Consider the following 25,016-nt stretch of genomic DNA (forward strand, 5'->3'; position numbering starts at 1 on the left):
TTCAGAGAAGTCTCATACTTTATTTGAGAAATTTCTTAGTTTTGATGGGATTTTCTTATTTACTGAATCAGTCTTACCAAACACGCTATTTAGTTAGCAAAGCTTGGTGACAGTGAAAGCAATCTACCATAACTGGTTCGGTATTCTTGACTATTTCTGGATTTTGATAAAACATGTGGTTCACAGAGAAGTGTTAATGTTAACATCCACATTAAATCACTGATAAAAGTGTAACTGATTTGGTTCATTCCTATGACTCAAATCTTGATACATTCACAATGACTCTCCAATAAAATAATAATAATAAAAAAAAAAAGAATAAAAATCCAGATAAAATAGATTTATTTTTCCTGTAGGAAACAAAGAGGGAGCAGAAAGATCACTAATATAATCATTGCTATACATTAAGTCAGTTAACTTCATATCAGAAAACACTCCAATAAGGAAGTGATGACAGCTAAAAACAACCTACTGAAGATATTGCTAAGATCATCAGTTTAGAACAGATACTAGAACAGGAAATAGTATATTTGAAGGAGCAATTTTAGACATGAAATCTGGGGGAAAAGAAAAGGAACTAGCAGATTCTTGCAAGAGTGAGTGGCAACACACATAGAAATGGGAAGCCATGAAAATAGAAGACACAAAGAGGAGGGTTCAAGATGTTTGTACAACATAGAAAGCATGAAAGCAATAATAGCTGCACAGGAAATTGCATGGGACTTTAAAAATGTCTTACGTTCTCAGTATGGGCACACATGGTTAGAGCTATATGAGCACATAATGAGGATTTAGATACTAGATTTGGTGCTTGTGTTCCAAAATCAGATACTTAAAATTATTACTGCTAATTAATCCTGAATATCTATCAACACACTCAGCTGCTATTGCTCAAGTTAGCTGACATCTCCAGTACCATCTTAACTTTAATGATTTTCATTTCTGTTCATACCTATGGACAGTTCCACATTCCTCTGCTTCCCTCTGCTGTGATACTCTAATCAAGGACGATCTCAGAAAACCAGGCTAAACACAGACTGCAAGACTAATAACGAGCATTCCCTGGAGCTAGGGCTTACAAACTATGACTATACTCCCAGATGTGTGAGCTAATCCATTAACTGATCTTCTCTTGCTCTTCCAATTAATAGTTAATTATTTGATGTAAAGCAAAACACCTTCAAAAGGAGACACAGCAACCATTCCACTTCAGAGTATTTCATAGCCAGGATACTTTCCTGGAAGATGAGAGACACTGATTAGTGCTCCCTCAGGCAGAGGAAGAAACTGAGCACAAGTCTGCTGCCATTTAACTGCTGAGCTAGTGCATAGCACATGCTGGGAGTGGCAGGCAAGGAACACAACAGTAAGGGATTTTGAACAAAAAAAGACTGTATTGGTAATTTCAGGAAAGCTGAAGGGTACTGTGGTATCTGAGTCTCAGACAATCACACAACTTGAGGCACTCCCTAAGCTTAAGTCCTTTTCCAGGTATATTTCTAGCAGCTCTCCATTCATCTTGCTGAGTTTTGCCATGTAATTCTCTGTTCCTTTGGTGCTTCTACACAGCTAACCCGAATGATACTGACTAATTCAGATACTGACCACCTAGGCACTGCAGAACTTTAAGCTGAAGCACTTGTGCTGTTAATTTGTGAGTGTGGTGCCTTCTGAGTTAGGTGTCCTTGCCAGAAGGAGGAAATACGTTGGTGGCAGCACAGATCTGGGTGCACACAAGGCAACAGAGATTAAAAATGAGTCCTGACTGAGCGCACAGACTGTAAACCAACAGAAAGTCACCAGGAAGCGGTGTGGGGGGGAAAAAAAAAAGCAACACAACCTTTTTGATACACAAATAGTGAAGTTTGGAGAAAAGAGAGTTCACTTAACAAAACAAGCCTTCCCAGTCCTGCTTGTCCATATGCCTTGTTGTGTTTCACTCTTCAGTCATTTGCAGTCTTATCATGCAACTTGCCAAACTAGCTGTCTTCCAGAAAGCTGCCATCTCACTCTACAGCCCTTCCTTCATCACATTCCTAAAAATAATAAGGTTAACCATTAGTCATTCAAATAAAGTACTCCGTGTAAATATCTATTCCTGAACATATATAAAATTATTATTTAAATTATTTGTAACTCAGACTGTAACTGCCCCTAATTTGGAATACTGTATTAGACTCTCCACAGTGATACAGACTGGTACATTTCCAAGAAAATCTGACTTATATCACATGAGTATCTCGCTTGTCTAATTAATATTCATCAGAAAATTATGCAGGAATTCTTTCCACATGGCATACACGTCCAGGAACTGAGTGATACATCACACATATTCCTTTCAGATCTGAGATGTCAGGAAGGGTGTCCCACAATGCTGCTATACTTGCACCTGCTCAGGCAGGCGTGGGCGAAGCATTACTGCAATAAGCTTTTTGCAGATACACATTCAGAAAGAAGTTACAAATAAGAGGGCATAAACCTCTGGTATTTCCATAGGTCATTATCATACAAAAAGAAACATAGCTCTATATGTTGTTTTCCATTTTTTGCTTGTCACCATGCCTAACAGGGTCTCACACAGCACAGAATTGCTTGGTACAAAACTGAGATAGCATTGTTCTTAGAACTGTCTTATCATTTCCAGGATTAGACATTAGTCATGCACCTGAAAGTCAGTTTATCTTAGAAAGGATGGGAAGCACAAGGAAATTTCATTTACCATATTTTAGCAAATATTCCTGATGTATAATCCCTCACATGACATGATGGCCACTTCAGTTCGATTCCTTTCCTCCTCCTCAGATCAGATAAGGACTGCAGCCACTCCACTTCCTCAGTCCCATCCTCAAGTTCTTAGGCAATTCTTTCAGCTGAAACCAAATCGAAAAAGAAACCAATCAACCAACAAAACTACATCTGCAACACTGTAGAGACGCTGTAGAGCACTTAGTTGCTTTTTTTTTTTCCTGCTACATAACTAGGAAAGAAGAACATTAAGTTCCTTGAAAATTTTCATTTTCACCCAACAGTCTTTCTCAAATTAATACCAGGCTTTGAAGCACTGTACAAGAAATCACAAGCCTGTAGGATCACAGGTAGTTACTCATACTGTGTGAGTTAGGTTTTCATCACAATACCAAAAGTGTTACAGCCACATACAGAAGCTGTAGCAACTGAATGTTTAGCCAAGAATACTCACATTATATCCACATCTCATCTGAAATGTGCGTACATGTAAAATCCAGATCCAATTTAAAGATATACACACTGAAATAATATAGAAATGAACAGTGACGATGCCAAGGTACATAAACCAAGGTTTATCTCGTGAAAAGTTATATTCCCATTGACATGTGGAAGTTCAGGCTGTTGCAATCAAAAGGCGTGTTTGCAAGTCTAACATTCATAATTACACAAACATTCCGCCACCCTTAATGTCAAACACACTGAATGCCTTTCTGACAGTGAGAGGCTTTCCAGCTGGTAAAGAAAAAAGCACGAGGAATTCAATTGTACATTAATTCAAACTATTATCTATCTACATTTCTAAATGGAGGCTATTTTGTTCTGGCTACTCTACTAAAGACAAAGGCTGTAATGGGCAGATAGAATATTTAAATATGTATGAAGATTCATTATAAAAACCTGAAAAGTATTACTAGGTTAATACATGCCTTTAATAAATGGTGAACTGTTTACTGTAGAAGGCAGCGGCTCAAAGGTTACTTACGTCTATTTAAAGTATATTAATTTCTAAGCCATACATTCTCCATCTGTGAAAAGCTTCCAGTCTTAAGAAGCCAGACATTAGCCTTTTGTGAATGCTTACCGGTAAAACAGTATAAAGTTCAAAGTAAATGCATTAAACGAACAATAAGTGAGCCTGTCTCCTCCAGACAAAGCTACTTCTATTTTGAAAGGCAACATAATCACCTGAGATCGTAAGTGACTGGCAAGTCACAGTTCTGGCACTAACCCCTTTGTGTGACTCTGGAAAAGCTGCCTCTGGTTCTAATACCTTCCTTTCTCTGCTTCATGTTTAGACAACAGTGGTCTTGGAAAGGAACTCAGACCTGGAGTCATCAGCCCACAAAGTGAAGATCCAGTTCAAGACTGTATCTAAAGAATCTGAAGGTGCACAAGTACATGGGACCCATCCACAGGTACATGAGATCCATCCACAGGTTCTAAGGGAACTGGTGCATGAAGTTATCAAGCTGCTATCTATTGTTCTCACTGATTAGAAAACAGGGAAAATGACCCTCACTTTCAAGAAGGAAAAAGAAGAAGATCCAGGGAACTGCAGGCTAGTCTCACTTCTGTGCCTGGTGAGATCATGGAGCAGATCCTCCTGAAGGCCCTACTAAGGCACATAGAAAATAAAGACAAGGTGATTGGTGGTAACCAACGTGGCTTCACCAAGGGTAAGACATGCCTGACAGACTGGGTGGTCTTTTATGATGGAGTTATAACGTCAATGGATAAAGGAAGAGCAAATCACATCATCTACCTGGACTGGTGCAAAGTACTTGATATCCCGGTTGCCAAATTGGAGAAAAACTGGATTTGATGGATGGACCACTTGCTGGATAAGGAACTGGCTGTATGGTTGCACTAAGAGAGAGAGTTGCAGTCAACAGCTCAATGTCCAAGTGAAGACCAGTGACAAGTGTTGTTCCTCAGGGATCAGTGCTGGAACTGGTATTATTTAGCATCTCGGTAGGTGAGATGCGCAGTGGAATTGAGTGTACATTCAGCAGGTTTGCAGATGACACCAAAGTGAGTGGTGCAGTTGTCACGCTAGAGGGAAGGGATGCTATCCAAAGGGATCTGGACAGGCTTGAGAAGTAGGCCCATGTCAACCTCATGAAGTTTAACAAAAAAAAAAAAAAAAAAGGAATCAAGGTAATTAATTATATCTGTATTGTCTCTACATAGAGTTTAGCTACCTCATTCATTCTCATTACAGACAGTTCTTTTATACAGTAAATAGAAAACAGTAGAGTTTTCTATTTACTGAATGTAGATTCAAATTTCTATCTGAATGTAGATTCAAAACTGGAAGATGGGGAAAACATCTGGTACACAGAGGGTTACAGCTAAATTTGACTTATTAAATTGCCTGTCTGAGACTGACAGCTACAGCAGCTTACAGACAGCACTGCTTCCTGGTGATGGCTTTGAATTAAAACACCAGAGAAAATGAGAACTTACAAAGACTGTCCCCAGTAGTCACCACACACTATCAATATAGCAGAGATCAGGTGCAAGGTGAACTACCACCTTAGTGCACAAACGTATGTGCTTCTGAGCATCAGCTGCTGTAGCAGTGGATCCAGCAACAGAAATAAGAGATGGAAATGACCACCAGTGGAACAACTCCTAACGTCATAGCAGGCTTTAATACCTGTCTGCTATGACTTACTACTGCCAGTAAGATACCCTTGCCTTAGATAGTAGGGGTAAGATCAGATATAGTTGCATCATTCCAGATCTCAGAGAGTTTTTAAGCAACTATAAACAATCAACAAGCCAAATATTCTTCAATGGGAACAAGTCTGTGCATTCAGTGCAAAAGGCTTTTGTGTTGTATCTACTTCACCAGCTGCCAAACAAAAGTCAAGTAGCTCTTAAGCGCTAGGCTGATAATGAAACTGCTCTCAGCATGAGCAAACTGCAGTAATTCTTAAAGGGCAAATGAAGTGCTTTGTGGCAGAACAGAAATGGAACTGCTGTTGAGTTTGGCTGTCTTTTTCAGTTCCAAACTAAGAACAGACTGTAGCCTAGCAGTACATTTCTGTGTTTGTTCATCTGATGAGGTCAGTCAGTTGAAATTAATTTTTATTACTCTATATCAAATAAGAGGAAATGGGAATCATTAAGTTACCTTTCCTAATCAATTCCTTCAACACACCTAGCTTCCCAGAGGATAAACTACCCTCTGCTGGAATAACAAAGAACTTACAGGCAAGAAAACATTTCCTTATTAACTTTGCACAGAGATTCTTGAAAGCATTCAGTTGCAAACATAGTCTGTCTGTTGCTGCAGGCTTACTAGAGCTGGGGTTTGCTCCAATAATTTTGCAGCAAGTGTCATCTTAGATAACTGAGTCACTTAATACATGAATCATTCCCACAAAACTAACCTTTCTTAAATGAGCAGAAATAGATTTCTTTTTTCCTTTTTTTTTTTTTTTTTTTTCCTAAGTAACAAGCTGCTGATTTACATAGCATCCAGTAGCTTGTTGGTTTGTGTTATTTTTCTTAGTCCTGGAATCTTTCAGAATTCAAAGCTCAATGTGATATAATTCACACCATGCAAGATTAGATTACATACAGGAGTTACATGTAGGAAAACCTCCTGAATAACTGTAATGGCAAGTACTTAAAAAAAAGAAGAAAACAAACAAACAAACAAAAAAACCCACAAAAAAACCATTTCCCAAAGAGTTCAGCCACAGTGTTTATTAGGAAAAAGCCACAGCATAGCACTATTTATTGCTAATTTACTAGCACTGCTCCAAAAATAATGCCTCCCATTTTTATTGTGTTGGCCCACAATGTCAAAGGCAGATGGTGGTGGTGTGGCAGTAGAGGTTGAACCTTTCCACCAATATCCTGTTACTTTTTGTTACTGCGTGACAGATAGCAACAGAGGGGCACTCTGATGAAATGGCATCTGACATGGAAGCACGGATGAAGCAAAGTTGTGCCACAGAATTCCTGCACTTGGAAAAAATGGCACCCACTGACATTCATCAGTGCTTCCTGAAAGCTGATGGAGACAGTGGATGCGAGCACAGCGAGGCAGTGGGTGTTGTGTTTTAGTAGCAGTAACAGTGACATAAAAGACACGTTCTGGATGGCTCTGCAAATTTTAATGAGTGCAAAATGCAGGCAATTCATCACTGGTGAAACTGCAGAGCTAATGGTAGAAATTATGCTGAAAAATAGTGTTCTGTAGCCGAGAATTTGCTCTATCAAACAGTGTTATTTTTTTGCTTTGTATCTGTTGTAGTTTCCATGGAAGTAAAGAGAAGGCATTAATTTTCAATAAACTACTTGTCTTGAAAGCTGGAAATACTTTCAAGCCAGCCCACAGTAGGCAGGATGGTACAAGAAGAAACTTCATTAAATTTTTGAGCTGATCATGACTCCCATCTAGATTCCAATCACATGCAAGGCCAGCCTTCATGCTGCAGACTCTGCCTTCTTTCCAAAGATGGTCCAGAAGGAAACATGTCAACTAGAGACTATTGACAATCTTCTTGGAGTGCTTAACCAGAACAGAAACAGAAAATTCAGTTTGTAGAGGTAGCAGATTTTTCCAAAGAAACTTTGTTTTATTTTTCAAATAGATATTGAAGAACACCAAAGTCAAGTAGGAAAACAAGGAATGGAATGGTACAGTCATATTATGAACTGAGCCACATCCCTGACTCTTAATCTGGCTGCAAAAATACTAAGCCTGCTGACTTCATCAAAGTTGCATATAGTTTTAACACTAGATACAAGTTTCAACTTCCAAACACAAACAAACAACCTCAGTTCTTTCTTCACAACTACAGAAAACGGCTGTTAACAGACTCCTGGGCTCTGTTATCACATGTAAAGGAAAGAAAAAAAACGGAAAAAGTCTGTCACTTTGTTGAAATTTCTAGCACATAAACATCATCATGCATTTACAGTAAGGATCCTTGGAAAGAAACTTCACTCTTCAAGTCTCTCATTTGGAAAATCAGAAGAGCTAGGCATCAGTAGGACCTGTTAGTTAAGGACTTGCTGGGTTCTGTCTGCTTCCACCATGGCCATCAACTGCCAGACACAACAAAACAAACAGCCTCCACACCCCTGCTGAAAAAGAAAAATAATAATTACTAATGCACCTTCTAAAATTCCCCCCAAAACAATCCAGCATATGTTCTAAAAAGGCATTCCTTCATTTCAATGATGGTGCAACCATCTGTGCCCCAAAGGCATTCAGTTTCTAACATTTTTGTCTGAATAGGGTCTGACATTTCTGTCTGTTTGTAACTCGTCAGGCAAGATCTCAAGTAGCCACAATTACTTCACAGGGCTGTAAAGTAAGAATATACATTAAAAGCTAAGTATTTGTGTGCTTTTATGAACTTCCCTTTCCTGCTGTTTGCCTCTGAAAGACAGGTAAACTCTGTTCATCTTAAAAAAGAAAAAAATCAGAAAGGAATAGTACATGGATATAAGCAGTACATGGATATAGGCAACAGCTGAGGAAGAATTCAATTTAACATACAGAGTTCCAAATAAACGAGTTGAAAACAAAACAAAAATTAGAAGCATTTTAACTCATAAAGCAGACTTCGTAACTGCTAAAATAGCAGAACGTTCCACCAAAGTGACAAATGTTATTACAGAGGAAAATGTCATTTGGTGTGCCATACAGATTAATAGCCTAATTTAAACAGGGGGAAAAAAAGAAGAAGGAAAAAAAAAAAAAAAAACCCTAATAAAACGTCAGTAGCATGATTGACCAACATGGAACACCCCAGTGTGCAGTAAATTACAGAGCTGTATCCTGTGGGAGTGTAGAGGTGCCTCGCATGCCCGCTCACCATTGGCTCCTCTTGCAGCAGCAGTGAGAGGCTCCCACAGATGGCCGCACATAGAGGAAGAACACAGCAGCGGGGGGCAGTGGGGATAGAGCAGGGATATCCTCCCCTCCCCAGAGAATTCCCCCACCAGGGAAAGCCCCCACAAATCAAGCTGTTTTATGAAGCACAAAGGAAATGTAGCAGAAGTCCCACTATTGCTAGTCAGACTAGTAATAGCCGGAACTCTTAAAAGAAATCTAATACCAGTTTATTTGTGCATCTAATACATTTAAATCTAATACTGGTTTACTTGTAGTTATAAATCTCATACTGTACTGTCTGTGATGATGCTATGTAAAAATCCACAGGCAGAAAAATGCTACGTGCTTTAAAATACAGAAACTTGTATTTACTTACAATGCTATTTCCATTCCAATTCCATTACAAAACCTGCTACTTCCTTTTAAATATTTATTCAACTTACTTCTTGTGTATTTTTTTATTTCCTATTGATTAATTAAAAACCATTATGTAACTTTCGGTTCAGTCTACTTCTACTGCCTATTAATAATCTTATTTTGGCACCCAGGCATAGTTTACTAGCAGCCGTTCTAATGTTGTTGGCTTTTTTCCTTAAAAAACCTTTGTTCTGTCAAAAAAAAGTGTCAGAAGTGAATAAAAATTTAGGAAAAAAAAAAAAAAAAAAGAGGGAAAATTTCCCACAGCAAAAGCTCCCACCGAATGAAAACATTTGAGAAACTGGTAAGTGATTCCAGAACATTATTGAACGTGAGGCATTAAATGGGCATCCACCGTGCATATCATCATTCAGGCCTGAAATACATGCCAAGAGGTCAGGACAAAGTTTCCAAAATTGGCTCTATATCCATTGCTGCCACCCAACATACGAAGCTGGTGAAAACACACATACTGTTGGAGCTCTTCAGAGCAACCCTGGGACAGAAGCCACCAACATGCAAGCCTACATGAGCTTTCTGGTGTCAAAACTACGCACATCTCCACACACTGGAGACCTCTGCGTAGGTTATTTGTCTGCGGTTTGACGCTTCTGAGCAGTGTAGGTAAGGTTTTGGTACCATCAGCTGGGAAAAGAGCTTTAAGAAGGCTGTCACGTGGCGGCTGAGACATGCTGAATAATTATGAGCCTCCTACCACACCGCAGAAAAGAAGAAGCCAAGCACACTAATTTAAATCTCTTTCACCAAGCTAGAAATCTAACCACAACTTATTAAACAGCTCAACAAAACAAGCCAGAGTAGTTCACTCCAGGATTTGAGTATTGATCTTCTAACAACTGTAAGAGCATTGAAATCAGAAAACAAATAAATAAATAAGGCAAGTAGAGTTTTATCCTCATCATTTTCAGCAAGCGTCATTCTTCTGCTTGAGCCAAAGGATATCGCAATGTATGCCTGGCCTGACTGAAATACTACAAACAAAAAGGAAAGCAAAAACATTTGTAAATGAACCGTTCCACTGGCTAATAAGTCTTGTGTGTGAGAAGTCTTGTTTGCTCTGTGTCAGTCATGCCACTGTCTGTGCTAGTAAACACAACGCACCTTTAAATCGCCTGCGCTAGAATGGTCTGCATGCATTTCATAAACTGGCGACTGTGTTTTCTCATCTACTCACTTTCAGTGGGCAGCTTTATTCCACACATGATTGTCACTCTGAAGTTGCTTTTCTTAATAGGTATTCTGACTTGCCACGTATGTGGTTTCAAAGTGAAGCTGTCTGATGGTTACTCAGTGCTACAGCATGTGACACTGTTGCTGTGAGAGAATGACTGCTCACCTTTCAAGCGCAGCTTCTTCGGTTTTTCAGTCTCCTCTTTCCTCTGAAGTCCTTTGTGTGATTATGGTTGTCATCCTGACTAGGAGCTCTACATACCAGAATCGTTAATTCAAAGGGAAACTCCTAAAACTTGCTACATGCTTCTAGTAACTTGAGAATTTTTACACAGCGGATGGATGCAGTAAGGTCACAAGTAGCCTGTCCCACTGTGCTGTGACTGATTTCTACCACTCCCTAAAGACTAGAAGTATTTCAGTTAACTGGTCTTGTTATTCCTGCACTCGGAAGTACATTTCTGTTGTTTCTTCACTGGTTTCCCCGATTTCCCTGCATTTTTAACTAGCTCTTTAGATGCATTAACTGTAAGGCAGACCTGGTGGGATGAAAAAAGACATTCATTCCTTCACATACACACTTCAGCACCCTCTACTTCTGTAAGAGGAGACTTGAAGACATTCACACACACACACAGCCTGCACTGAAGTATTAACATAACTCACAAGGTTTGGTCTGCAGATAAGCAAAAACTCAAAGGAGAAGCTGCAACACAGAAACACAACTGATTTCCTCTGCCTTAGTCATTAAAACCTTTGCACCCCTTCAGAGGAGCTGGGTGATTCCTCTCCTATATGAACTTAATGGCAAACGATGGACTCTGATACCATAAAACCAAAGTCTCAGTTTCTTAAAGAAGGACAGTAGAGGAAACATGCTGGTTGGTCACACAGCTTGAATTCACAGCTTGCTGGGCACTGGGGCACTGGAACACCAGGCCAAGTGTTTGTTCCCTGGGACACATGGAAAACTACTTAATAGATAAGACAAAAACAACCTTTGTGCAGTGCTTTCCTTTGAAAGTATTTTGGGCTGCTTGTAATTTGTTTCTGACAATTAGTCTTAACTCAGCAACCTCTCCTCCCACATGTAGTTCTATGCTTATGACAGAATGATTTTCCAATTTGGAAAAGCCTGAACAGCTGTCATACCATCCAAACAAATATCGTCCTATTTATCACCTCAGAACCACTAATACAGCCTATTTGTTGTTTGAAAACCTCTTTTCCTAATAATTAATTTTATTTCCAAAGCAGTAAGATAACAATACTATAAAACTGAATGACGAGATCATGAAAATTGATTTTCTTCTTCGTGTCTGTTCACACAACATTGAAAGCTGATATCGTTCACCCTCTTCCCTTCAACGAGCAGTGCCACATATTTGGCTCTGACTGTGCTTTTGCTGTCGATACGTTATGACATCATCACTGTCACAAGTCTAAACAGAAAAGGGAGGTGCAGGATAGTGAAGGCAGAAAAGGATGAGGCTTTTATAACACATTTTGCCTGCACATCAGATAAGAGGTTCTTATAAGGATATAAATTTCATGCTCCAGGGTACAGGTTTTGTATCCTCTGCAGCAGCTGATACCATCTAGTGTAAGGGAAAGGACACACATCCAGGCGGGCCCAGGTGTCGGATGCGGTGTAACGCTCTGATGACCACGTTCCGGACCTGACATGACAGCATCCTCCCTAAGAGGAACACCGTGCAGGTATGTGTCTGCTGCAGAGTAAGCTTTTTGTTGACATTTGTGCTCCGGGAACTCAGCAAACAGCACTCCTTGTGTGAATGTCACCAGGCAGGCGTCAGATGAAACAGTTTTTGTTCCTCCATCAGCCTGGCTGGAGAATGAATGATCGTAAGGAGGCTTTGTTAGACGGTATAACTCTACTGCCAAGTGTGCAGATGGTCTTCTCATGGTCAAGCTAAAAGAAGTGCCTGACACAAATATACAAGCAGGTCCCTCGCACACACACACACCCGTCTGTGTTCAGTAACACAATTAACACAGCTCTGAAGCCAGCTGTAAGCAGCACATCGACGACAGGCTGTGAGGAACGGGGATGGCTGGCAGCAGGAGATACCAGACGCGCTGCTGTGATGCAAGAGTGTCTCCTGCGCGTTCGCTCTGCGGTACGGCCCGGCTCTACCTGCGCTTATAGCTTCGGTAACTCGCCCAGCTTCCAGCCCTGTGGCTGCGGCCCGCGGGACATAGCCGGGACACGGCTTCCCCCAGGGGTCGGTGCGAGAAGCCCACGACGCCACCGACTGCAAGCTAGGCAGGCAAGGGCCGGCTGCAGCCACTCAGCCGCAGGGATCCGGGCAGGTGCCTCCGATCCCTCCCGCCCCCCACCGCAACCCGCCGCCCGCCCCCCCCCCCCGGCGCCCCGCCTCGCCCCGCCGCCAGCCCCGGACGGAGGTGCCCGCGCCCGGCCCCGCGCAACCTGCCCTCCGCGGCGCGGCCAATGGGGCGAGAGGGCGGGGAGGAGCGGAGCCGATTGCCCCGGCCGCCTCCGCCCTCCGCGGCGAAACTCGGCGGGAGCGCCGCGGGGAGTTAGACGGCGCCCGCACGGCACCGCAGCGCAGCGCAGCGCCGGCGGGAAGGACGGAGAGAGGGAGGGGTTGAGCGGCGCCCACCGCGCTCCGGACCCGCGCCGCCCCTGCCGGCACCTGGAGCCGCCCCGTCCCGCGGCCGCGCCGAGCCCTCCGCGGCGTGGGTGAGAGACGGACGGGCTCCGCGCTCCACTCCGCCGGGCTCCGCGCTCGGGCCGGCCCCGCTGCCTCGGGCCCCTTCGACGCGGCGTGGGAAGAAGCGGAGGCAGCGCTCGGCTGTCCTGGCGCTCCTGTTCGCCTCCTCTCCTAGACTTTTTTTTTTTTTTTTTTTCTTTTTAACTAAACCAGACGACTTTCTTTTCTCTTTCCTGATTCGATTTTTTTTTTTAATTATTTTTTATTTTCAGGCTAGGCTGCCCCCTCCCCAGTTCTGCTCTTGTTCCCTCCTTCTGGAGCTCTCTTGTCTCCCCACGACCCCCCAGTAGCACGTGGGCGCCATGTCCTTCAACTCCACCACCATCCTGCAACCTGCCAATGGCTCTGCCAACGGGACTGCCAGTGCGGCTGAGGGTGGGAAGCCTGCCACCATCCCCACCGTCATGTTCATCTTCGGCGTGGTGGGCAACCTCATCGCTATTGTGGTGCTCTGCAAGTCCAGGAAGGAGCAGAAGGAGACCACCTTCTACACGCTGGTCTGTGGGCTGGCAGTCACTGACCTGCTGGGGACCTGCCTGGTGAGTCCGGTCACTATCGCCACTTACCTGCAGAATCGCTGGCCGGGAGGACCGGCGCTGTGTGAGTACAGCTCCTTCATCCTCCTCTTCTTTGGACTCTCTGGACTCAGCATTATCTGTGCCATGTCTATAGAAAGGTACCTGGCCATCAACCATGCCTATTTCTACAACCATTACGTAGATAAGAAGCTGGCAGGGCTCACGCTCTTTGCCATCTATGCTTCCAACGTGCTGTTCTGTGCCCTCCCCAGCATGGGGCTCAGCAAATCAACCTTGCAGTACCCTGACACCTGGTGTTTCATAGACTGGCGAGCAGAGAAGGCCACTCATGCAGCGTACTCATACATGTATGCCGGCTTCAGCTCCTTCCTGATCATGGTTACGGTGATCTGCAACATCCTGGTCTGCGTGGCCCTCATTCGCATGCACCGCCAGTTCATGCGGCGCACATCGCTGGGGACAGACACCACCTCCAGCCGCTTATCTGACTTTCGCAGACGCCGGAGCTTCCGTCGGATGGCTGGAGCAGAGATCCAGATGGTTATTCTGCTCATTGCCACTTCCCTGGTGGTGCTCATCTGCTCCATTCCTCTGGTGGTGAGTAACATTTTGCAGCCCTACTTCTTTCCATCATCTATATTGCTGAGTCTTTTCTCCTCCTCTTCTGTGCCTGTAGGTCAAAATCATGTTTAGATGGTGCTGCAAGCTCTTAGCGTAAGTTTGGTGCAGTTAGCACGCACGCATGGTGATAGAAAGTTGTACTGGTTTGTATTTACAAGAAAAGAACCCACGCGTATACCAAGCCCTAGACTCCTTTGATTGGTTGAAACGCAGTGCCAAAAATTCTTAACAAATTTTCCACTGTTTAACTGGAATCAACACAGTGAAAATTTCACTGAGAGCCGAGGGCACTTGAAAGTTCACTTCCAAAATTAATTTGTGATGAGTGAGGTTTGGAGCTGGCCTGCTCTTCTGGGTGCCTGTTGTGTTTCTAAAATATGTACTATTGCTGAAGGGTACAGCAGTCCTTAGTATGCGGAAGGAGGTGAGCTTTCTGTTCACATGGCACCAGCAAGGTGCAGAACGCTTCACACCCAAACCCAGAGCCGAGCTTCCCATCCCAAAGGACCCACTGGGAAAGATCCCACGCTATTTCACTCCTCTCTCCCTACTCGGGAGGGCTGAAAGCAGTGGTGCTGCTTGTTGCTGTCATTTTTAGTTGGGTGAGAGCTTAAGGAACCTGGCCCACATGGAGCTAGAGGAATACCAGAGTGCCAGACAAAATTACCTCTAACCGTTTGCTAATTTTCTGCAACAGCTGGTACAATTACTGCCATTGACTTGAACCTGCGGCTCCTACTTTCTTCTGTTCCTCCGCCTTATCTCCAAGGAAGACAAAAAAATCCATCAGCTCAAGGCTCAGTTCTCATTTGCCACCCACCGTAATCCAGCTTGGCGAACTTCTCTCCCCTCCTGGCATAGAAATGTTAAACAAACAGTTGGCTTGCCATACTTGCCACCTTCCAAAACACAGTTTAGGGAGCCAAGGAGTTGTTGTTAGACATAAAGCGGTGTTGGAAGATGGATTGCTTTGGGGGAGTTTGGTTTGGGTAGGAGCTATTCCACAGTCTCTATGTCACAGAGGGTTTGCAACATGTGTGATGTATGAATGGCCATCAGGGGATGCGAAACAGCCATGCCACAGCATAGTAAGGAAGTTCGGAGAAATACATCTGCAGAGAACTTGGAGAGGTCAACGAGTCCATCCTCCTATTAAGAGTAGGGTGTAGTTGCAGGGGTCAGGCCAGTTTTGCCACATTACTGAGATAAACAGGAGCCAGTGGAGTGTAGCTGTGCTGGAGCACCGGCAGCTGTCGCCCAGCACTGTCTCTCCTCCTGCAGCGCTATCATTTCATGTCATGCTGTGGCATAGCTGGGCACTTTGCTGTCTGTTTGCTGCTTGTCATGTAAAGGAAATGGAAACGTGCCGCTCGAGCTGTGCGCGGGCTGCTTATGAGGCACGCGTGTGCTCAATCGAGGAACCACACGCAGCCTGTTACGCAGCACAGCAGCAGAAACCTCATGGGTAAGCTGACATGCAACACTGGGGGAATCAGGTCACGGGGTGCCAAGCCCCAGCAGTAGGGCTTTAGAAAAAAAGCCAAAACCTCATCCCTTGGAGGAGCAGCTAGAGAAAGGCCGAGGATGCAAAATGAAATGCCATGAGCTAGGAGTCCTACAGAATGTACCAAAAAAGAAAAGGAAAAAGAGGGAGGGGCTACCAGAAAGGAAACTAGATTGTTGACAGTTCAAATTAATGATCCTGGGTGGGGCAAGAGATTTATTATTTAAACAGTGGCTGTTGAAAACCTTACATGCAGCAGAGAGTATGTGAAGGTGCAGGTGACAAAGTTCTGCTCTCAGACCTTGATCCTTCTACTCTCTCAGACCTTGATTCTGCTGCTACAAAGGCATGGTGTTGCCTTGAGTGTTCACATGCAGTTGTTTTTCTCACCTAAAGCAGCAGACTGTTGTGTGTGAAATGAAGTAAAAGAGTGTCATTTTGCTGTTGCCATATTTCACTCCGATGCGTGATGAGGAAAAGAAAAAAGGAAGTTTTGTTTTTCAGCACTCGTAGATGCATCATTACAAAGTCCAGTATGGTTAAATTGCTCCATTATATGGGTAGCTTTTGCCAGCCTCCTGCTGTGGGAATAAGCCACAGCCGTTCATGCTTTGTTACACCACGATGATGCTCCTGGAGCCCATTCAAGGCCAGGCTGGATGGAGCTCTGAGCAACTTGATGGAGCTGTAGGTGCCCCTGTTTATTGCAGTGCAGTTGGACCACACATCCTTTATGGCTTCCTTCCAGACTGGACGATTCTATGATTCCATGTACTGCTGCATAGTATATTAAGCCCTCTGCTTATAGACGGAGGTTAAGCATTCCAAGGTAAACTCTGAGCAGTGACACCTTCATGTTATAAATCCTTAGAGAAAGCCAGCGGCAGAGACAGGAAAATCACAAACTTATACGTACATTTTTATGACTCAAAGGAGTTCCCTGGAGTTACGGGGGGAGCCCACACCGCAGAGGAGACTGCAAGGCTCGTTTGTCGTGCAGAGCCTGGCAGACATGGGAACATGCGAGTAGTAAGGTGGTGGTGGCATGATTCAGATGCACAAAGCCGGCTCAGAGGGTGCTCTGTGACTGAGATTTTCTGACGGGCTGATTTCCTACTGATGATTTCAGCTGAATAAACTATCTCTGAAGTCAAAGCAAAGCGAGTTCTGAACGAGAGACAAACTTTAACATTGTAGAATGAATGCTTTCTCAGTACAGTACACTGGGAGACAGAGGGAGCCCAGCAAGCTGTATTTATCAGATTTAACAAAAAAAAAAAAAAAATCACATTTAAAAACATTAAATAGCCCTGAACTACTAAGAAAAGGCTTGTCTTGATTTAAAAAGTGTTTAAAGAGCAGTGAACTGAGTCACAGAGGACAGCCGTTCTTAGTAATGACTCTGCAGCACTCAGCTTACAAATAGGGTTGTTCAGCATTTTAATGATTTATTCATAAAATCAGCAAAATCTGACAGTGACATGAGCGTGAAGAAAAGTCTGACAGGAGTTTAGGAGTGGAACTAGGGAAAAGTGCATCAGATGTGTGCTGCCTCTTGCCTGCACTTCATACTGTCTCTTTTTCATCTTTTAAAGATGTGTGAGTTTTTAGAACGTAGGATTGGATATAGTCAGAAGTAGTGAATGAGGCACATTAGGTGGTACTTTATCAAGAATGTAGCAGAAATTGCTGCCCAGCCCTTAAGAATGACTTTCAAGAGGAAGTAGGCACACACTGCTGGTAGTACAGTTCACTCCAGCGGTCTCTCAGACACTCCTAGGTTTACAAATGCGTGATCTTTTTCTTATCCTGACCTCTGCATGCCGTTGAGTTGCACTGAAAGTGAAAATAAAATGCTGTGCTTCAGGATGCATGTGTGGTCCGTCTCATGGAATAGTCAAGAGTTTCTACCGTAAGGTTTAGCTGAGATAAAAGTTTGGGTTTTCGTTTGGTTTGGTGTGGGTGTTCAGCCAGCAGCATGGTCGCAGGCGCAGCTGCTGGGCCATCTCTTGCAGTAGACGCTGAGAACTTAAAGGCAAAGGGTGCTGGCTCCTGGAGATGAAAAACTTGTTTCCTGCTTTGTACCGTTTAAAATGTATCCTATCAGCACGTGGGACATTTTATGAGGGGAGATTATTGCTCTAATTACTCTTTGACAATAACTATACAAATTGCTTTATAGTACTTCACAGAAATAGCGATCATGATTTGCATTTGTATTTAATAAAAAAGAAAAGCAGCAAAGCATGCAGGGCTGCGATCCTACCGCTACCTGCTGCTTCAGAATGAACTCAACACACTATGGAGCAAAGTGCTGCTTAACCTCTCCTGTGAAGAAAGGCTGAGGGAGGGAGCCGGGCTTGTTCAGCCTGGAGAAGAGAAGGCTCCAGGGTCACCTCACTGCAGCCTTCCAGTACCTGAAGGGGCCGATAAACAGGAGGGAAAGAGACCTGTTACGTGGACGGATAGTGACAAGGTGTAGCAGTTTCAAACCAACAGAGGGGAGATTTGGAGATTTAGGTTAGTTGTTAGGAGGAAATTCCTCACTCAGAGGACGGTGAGGCCCTGGCACTGCTGCCCAGAGAGCTGTGGTGCCCCATGCCTGGAGGTGCTCAAGGCCTGGTCAGATGGGCAGCCTCAGCTGGTGGAGGCACTGCCCATAGCAGGGGCTGGAGCTGGATGGTCCTTGAGGTCCTTTCCAAACCATTCTGTGATTCTGTGATTAACGAAATTGCAAAGAAACCACAGATACTTTCAAAATATGTCGCCTGAATCCAGTGGCTACAGATACGTCACATAAGTCTCAGTCCTTTGAGCTATGAATTGTTCTCATTTGCTTTTTTCTTAAATTGGGATTTCAAATCGGGGCAATTGGAGAAATTCAAACATCAGATAACGTAACATAGCAATGTATTCTACTTTCTGAGCACTTATTTAGAATAGGCGAATATCCCTTATCATGCTACAACTTGTAAGGGAAAACTTGCAGCCAAAAGAGGGTACATCTGCTGTTAGTGTGGGTGTTTCACCAGGGTGTAAAGAAATGATAACAGTGACATTCCAACACAGGTTTAGTTGTTACTATATTGTGACTAATACGAAATCCAGGCAGTAGGTATGAGCTGGTAAATGCATTTGATTTTTGGGGGGGGCTTCTAATGAAAAGATGCGTGGGGTTTCAAAGTTTTCACTGAATGGGTTCATTTTAGGAGTCTCTCACCTCCGTCTCACATCTCTGTCAGAAAGAAGTGAAGCGTACAGAGGTGACATAAAGCACACTGTAGGCTTTCCTTTTAGCTGTGGTGTCAGCACTCAGAGCCGTTCGTCCCTGAGCTCTGCCAGGCGGAGAACAGTGAGTCGAGTACCTCAGTTTCAGCTGGTGCTTATCAGAGGAACAATCCCACTATTAAATCGCTGGTGTGTAACTGCAGCTCTAAGCTAAAAGGAAAAAAAAAAAAAAAAAAAAAGAAATAAAAATAAAAACCAGGCCTCCAGAACTGGTCTGTGTGCTGCCTTCAGAACAAGCATATTTCAAGAACAGTACGGCCAGTGCCGTAGACTCATCGAGTTATCTTCCAGCCCCTCTGCGCTGAGGAATCCCGACCGCTGCTTTGCACGTTCTGAGCCCGCGGCTCCGCGAACAGAAATGGAGGCCCAGAACGAATCCCCGCCGCGGGTGCGGGGTTACCGTTGTGGCCGTGCCCGGCCTGCCCAGCGCCTGCCCTGGGACAGCGCTGCCACCTGGCGGCCCGCTGCGGCACGGCCGCGGCGGGAAAAGCCCTCCGTGCCCGCCGGGAGGGCCCGATCTGTGAATCTTAAACTCCTGCGGGCTGTGCTTCTCGCAGCCGGCGGTACGCGGGATTCATCGGTGATGGGCGTCAAATAAGAGAGGCGGCAGGTTGGAGGCTGCGTCAATAGTGCAAAAACCCGTGGCGAGCGAAGCCTAATCAAAGTGAGCTGGGGGTCGGCCTCTTCTCCCTTGTAACTAACGATAGGGCCGGAGGGAACGGCCTCAGGTTGTGCCAGGGGAGATTCACGTTGGATGTTAGGAAATACTTCTCTTCCAACAGAATGTCCTGTTGCTGGGACAGGCTGCCCAGAGAGGTCTGTTCCAACCTTGGTGACTCCGTAATTCTATAAAGTAAAACCACAGAAATATACCCTGCTGTGTGTGTAGGAATGCTCTTTGATGTGTATCAGTTGTGCCTGTGGCTCAGCAGGGAATAAGCTAGTTGTCAGATGGCCACCTGCAGTGTTGGGAATACTTAGGAAGGATCGCTATGTTGCTCTGTAAGTTTATTATTTTCCCGTATTTTGAAATTCCTGTGGGAACGTTTTGTTACCCATGAACCTGGATGAAGGTGCTGAGAAAGCAAATCCGAATCATCATCAGCTTCACGTTCAGTCATTTGAGATTCTGTGCACAGCACTGCTGAAGAAGGACTCTGCAATGCTTTAAACATGCTTTGCAGGTAGCCTTGGGGCACGTTCAAGCTCTAAATCCTGACAAGCAGAATACCAGCACACGGCTCTGCTGCAGGAAAGTTTTGATGACCTGAGAGGGCTTTCCTAGTTCAGAAGCAGTATATACACATGTTTATCCTCCTGCTTGTCTGTAAGCTCATAGCTAGGCCAGACTTGACTCATCTCGGGAGCCAAGATGGAGGTTTTAAAATACCCGTAATTCTGCTACTAGATTTTCACTGTTTCACGTAAGAAGAGAATTAAGGGGTTTAATTAAGGAGTTTGGAGACTACAGCATCTTTCACTGTCGGTTATTTTCTGTGGCTTTCCTAGGTCTTCCTAAAATTCCAGACGCTGCACAGGTCTTGCTAAAAGGAAGAATAGGAAGAATAGCTATTTGAGACTTAACACACTCGTATGATGTCACGCTCCTTATGGACACTGGAAACATAACAGTTGGTATCAAAGAACTGGGCTATGCCCTACAGCACCATTTTCAGAAGTGGCTTCAAAACAAGGGTAGAGACTATAATGCCGGTTTTTCTGGGATTCCAAGGGAGAGCCTGCAGGAGGCATTTCTGTGTAGAAGACATGATCCAAAGTAGTCTTAAATTTTCGGCATGATAAATTGGACTTGCTGATTCAGTTGTCATCTAGCAGCTGCTTCAAAATTTCGAATTCTTAACCACTTCATATGTATTTTTATGCTTTGCTAACTAGAACCAAGTGCCAGCTCACGTAGGTAAGCAATGCACTCCAGTCCGGTGCTGGAATCATCTAACCACATTGACGTATTAAAAATCTTCTACCTGGAGGACCTTTCTTTTTGTTACTTTAGGTTTTTTTTTTCCAAAACATGCTGTAACAAGCAAGCCACTGAGGTTATACAATTTCAGTAAGGACAGGTGCCAGCCGGAAGTATTTCTAAACTAGGCAGTCAACAGCTCTGGGCTTGTTTCTGGAGAATAACATGCCTGGATTATAACCTTAGTTTCAGTTTGTTTCTAAACACACAGTTATTAGACCTTTGCCAGAGGAAACACTTGGCCACGTCCCCTCAGTGGACTCTGATATCTCTTTGCAAATTGCATAAGACCAGAGATATAGTAAGGAAGCAGGATATAGGTATAGCTCTTTGTTCCTGGGTTATAACCACTAACAAGGAAGTTGTAAAAGCAGCATCCAAAAGTTGAAGATTCAAGGATTAATTATGAGGGGTTAAGAGAATGTCACTCCTTTCCTACCTGAAGCACTTAAGATCAATTTACAGCAGATTAATTCTTTTGCAGTTTTGAAAAAAAAAAAACCTCACAGTTGCCAATCTCAGCTGCCTCGCTTTGGCAGCCTCTTCTCTTGTATCTTGCAATTGCAAATTGCGATCCATGCAGTGATATATAGTCTTTGATTTCCTGATACAGTTGTAAAATTTTGCCTTTATTCTCCCCCTTCTCTTTCAATAGGTCCGTGTCTTTGTGAACCAGCTCTACCGGCCCCCATTTGTGAAAGATCTAAGGCAAAACCCTGACCTGCAAGCCATCCGCATCGCCTCAGTGAACCCCATTTTGGATCCCTGGGTCTATATCCTCCTGCGCAAGACTGTGCTCAGGAAAGCCATCGAGAAGATCAAATGTCTCTTCTGCCAAATTGGAGGAGCTCGGAGGCAGCACTCGGGGAGCAATTTCAATTGTGTGGATGGTCGCAGGACCTCTTCTGCCATGTCAAGTCAGTCACCCTCATTCATCTCCCGCGAGCTGCGGGAGATCAGCAGCACGTCCCAAACACTGCTGTATCCCCCAGAGCTAAGTGAGAGCAGTGTTGGTGGTGGCGTGCTGCTTCCAGGCCCCAGCGCAAGTTTGGCTCAGTCTGACACTACATCCGTAAGGACACTGCGCAGCTCAGAGACCTCAGACTCCTCACAGGGGCAGGACTCAGAGAGCGTCCTCCTGGTGAATGACATCAGGTCTGGTGGTGGGGCCACCTCTATGTCCAAGGGCAGCCCCCTCCAGGTCACCTTCCCCACTGAGACATTGAATTTATCAGAGAAGTGTATATAGCAAAAAAAAAAAAAAAAAGGCATCAACCCTGGTGATCTTTCCTGGTACAATGGAAAATTGGTGCAATAGATAGGCATTCAACCTATTCAAGTGGAAAGGGGATCAACTATGCTCCAAAGGGCTAATTTTCTCTTGCCATGTGATGGGTACATTTCTTTTAGACTACTGAGGACTGTGTGGAACAGACACTGCGTTTTGTGCTGCCGTCAGAAGTTGTACAAGACAGGTCTAATGAGACTGGATTCACAAACATGTCTTGTTCTGGGTCACAGGAGAGCTACTGGGCCTCTCAAAATAGAAAGATACATCACTTTCTTTTCCTTTTTTCCTGTCTTTCTTTCTTGCTTTCTTTGTTTTGCTTTGTTTGTTTTTTTTTCATTTCTTTCACTCTCTGTCCAAATCTGGTAGAACTGTTTTCCTGTGGCTGCTCAGCTATCAAGAGTCTAAGGTTCTGGTACTAGAGCAGAATGTGAGCAGAACTACTAGGAACTGGACGGAGCTACTCTGACAGCTGCCTGCAGTAGGATTTCAAAGTGTCTCACTAAAGCATGAAAATGTGAATTTTTAATGTTGTGTATATATCAGGTTTGAAAATATTTAAAAGTCTATTCTTCTCTGTGAGAAGGGTTCTTACTAATACCAGGTATATAGAAATGATTGCCAGCCTTCTCTTCCCCCACTATTTCCTGCTGATAAGACATTCTTGGTTTAGATCTGTTGTCCGTGCTAGATTCACAGTTGATAATTCTTTAGCTGAGAATATGTAAACACTTTGAGTGAAATGGAAACGTATGTACAATTGAGAAAAAAGAAAACATATCTTCAGTTAAGAATACTCCTTTTCAGTGTATGTACAAGCCAGATTTTATTTATGTGCTGATAATGTTTCCATGTATAAACACATCTGCTCCTCGCTGAGTACTTCGGCCCACGTCCTGCACACACTTAGGCACACACTTAACAATGCCCATCGGAGTAGCCCTTCTGCTGCCTGGGAGACTCATATGTAAAGTTAAGGACATATAGAAGTGTTTTAATATCAGGGCCTAAAACTTTCAACCCCTGGTTAATAGTCTTAATATTCACTTTAGTTAAAGCATCACTGATGTAATAAAGGTATTTTTTTCATAACATTTATCATTTTACTTTAAATAGTAAATAGAATTTTATGACTCTGTAATCTGATATTCCACCAAATAAACGTACGAAACCATGGAAGCAGAATCTTCATTTAAAAGCATAAGTTACATAGAACCAGCTCCTGGTCTTGCACCCCATGTACATTATTTGTTCCTAGAGTTTTAATGGAAAAGACATCACCAGGAACAGCTGTTAACCAGTGACAAAAGGACTACTGGTGTTTTATTTTGTGAGGTTAGATCTTGTTCCAGAAATACTGTTTACTAAAATAATTCTGTACAGATATTTGGGGATGTTTTGTCAAATACTAAGCATGTTATGCTGCTTAAAGTGTTCTTATGTGAAATGCTTTATTGTAATGAAAATCTTGAGCCTTATGTTGATGATATGTTTAAGCAGTTGTATTGACCAAAATGATTTTGGAGATCACAATTAAATGGAAATGTTCTGCTTGAGCTCAAAAGTTTATGAGTCTGTTGCACCATTCAGTGTCAACTCCCCACTTTAACAGGCCACCCTTCTGGAACACCTTGTGCTTAGCTGCTCCCAAAACTTACTGAAGTTTCCAGAGCTCCACAGAACAATCGCCATCAGCAAGGAGGAGCCATCTCAGAAAACATCCGAGAGGACTGCCACACAGCCATGACAATTTCTCTCACAACAACAGAAAAATCAAAACCTCCACTCAATTAAACCTCAGCCTGCCTATTTTCCTCTAGCAGAGGAGCAGTAGAGCTTATTTGTATGTAGGAAGTTGTTGTATCTGCACAAATATTGCAGCAGAAGACATCGCTGCACCGATTAAAGTGGAGAACAGTGCTACTGAAGTTCCTACTATAGCTACAGGAACACACCTGCCTTAGTTCTTTGCAATTAAAGCGTTTAGCTATGGCCTGCTGCTTACTAGCGACCAACAAATAGCCCTCACCGTATTCCCTAAGACAAGGAATAGTACCTGACAGACTGTAGTTTTTAAATTGGAAAGGTCTGTGCGTTACTGATGGAAAAGTTTTTTTCTGATAGACTTCTAAGCAAGAATGGAGGAGCACCAAAAGAGGTGTTCTTCCTTTTGCAAAAACGAATGGTAGGTCTTCCTTCTCCCTGCGGCATTGCTGGTTTATCAGTGCCGGACAGGTCTCACAAGCCCACAACATCAGTACTAGTTGCCTTATGAATGAATGAGAATCCCCAATCAACCCACGTTAATGGAAAATGCATTAATTCACAGTTCAAAAGTATCTGATTCCAAAATCTTATCTCTGTGACTCCATCCTGTCAGTTCCACCACCCCTGGTTTCACACCCTTATTTCCAGCAGTCTGCTTCTGCCCACAGCACAAACTACAGCTTCACCAAACCATATATCCAACACCTGTACCTTTCCCCAGACTCCAGACCTAAACTCCATTTACACCCCTGTCCTCTGGCATGGTGTGAATAATCTACTCACAATAGGATGACAGCCAGTATTGGTAGGAAACTGACTTCTACGAATATTTGTAAATTAATTTGAACTTGTGATCAGTAAGTTAGCATTGCACTTGGGTCCAGGTTTAAGGTGCAGGATACAGTGCACTTATGCTCCAAGCGTGGGCTGAAAGATCCTATTACAAACCAAGCCTATACATCTCCACTGTCCGCAACACCAGTGCTACTTAATATATATCAGTGCTTTAAGTGCACTGCCAAAGTGATAACCCTATCAGTGTATCCCATTATC

The 25,016-nt window shown here is 43.6% G+C and overlaps 1 protein-coding gene and 1 long non-coding RNA gene across 3 annotated transcripts; one reads left to right on the forward strand and one right to left on the reverse strand.

The window, feature by feature from the left end:
- On the reverse strand, positions 1-19,417 carry LOC121108617. Its single transcript, XR_005843267.2, has 5 exons — positions 14,803-19,417; positions 13,542-14,184; positions 3,200-7,854; positions 2,720-2,870; positions 1-2,036 (listed from the first exon to the last, which is right to left on the reverse strand). It is a non-coding gene; the product is annotated as an uncharacterized LOC121108617 (long non-coding RNA).
- Positions 11,669-23,760, forward strand: PTGER4 (prostaglandin E receptor 4). 2 transcript variants are annotated; one of them, XM_046905341.1, is made up of 3 exons: positions 11,669-11,938; positions 13,188-14,111; positions 21,564-23,760. In XM_046905341.1, the coding sequence occupies exons 2-3, from the start codon at positions 13,278-13,280 to the stop codon at positions 22,155-22,157; spliced, it is 1,428 nt and encodes a 475-aa protein (XP_046761297.1). In that variant the 5' UTR covers positions 11,669-11,938; positions 13,188-13,277; the 3' UTR covers positions 22,158-23,760. The 2 variants fall into 2 exon arrangements, with proteins under 2 accessions (XP_046761297.1, NP_001385357.1); NM_001398428.1 differs by lacking the exon at positions 11,669-11,938 and having other exon boundaries at positions 12,752-14,111.
- Positions 23,761-25,016: the final 1,256 nt, after the last annotated feature.

Source organism: Gallus gallus, chromosome Z, assembly GCF_016699485.2.
Source record: "Gallus gallus isolate bGalGal1 chromosome Z, bGalGal1.mat.broiler.GRCg7b, whole genome shotgun sequence".
Lineage (NCBI taxonomy): Eukaryota > Metazoa > Chordata > Aves > Galliformes > Phasianidae > Gallus > Gallus gallus.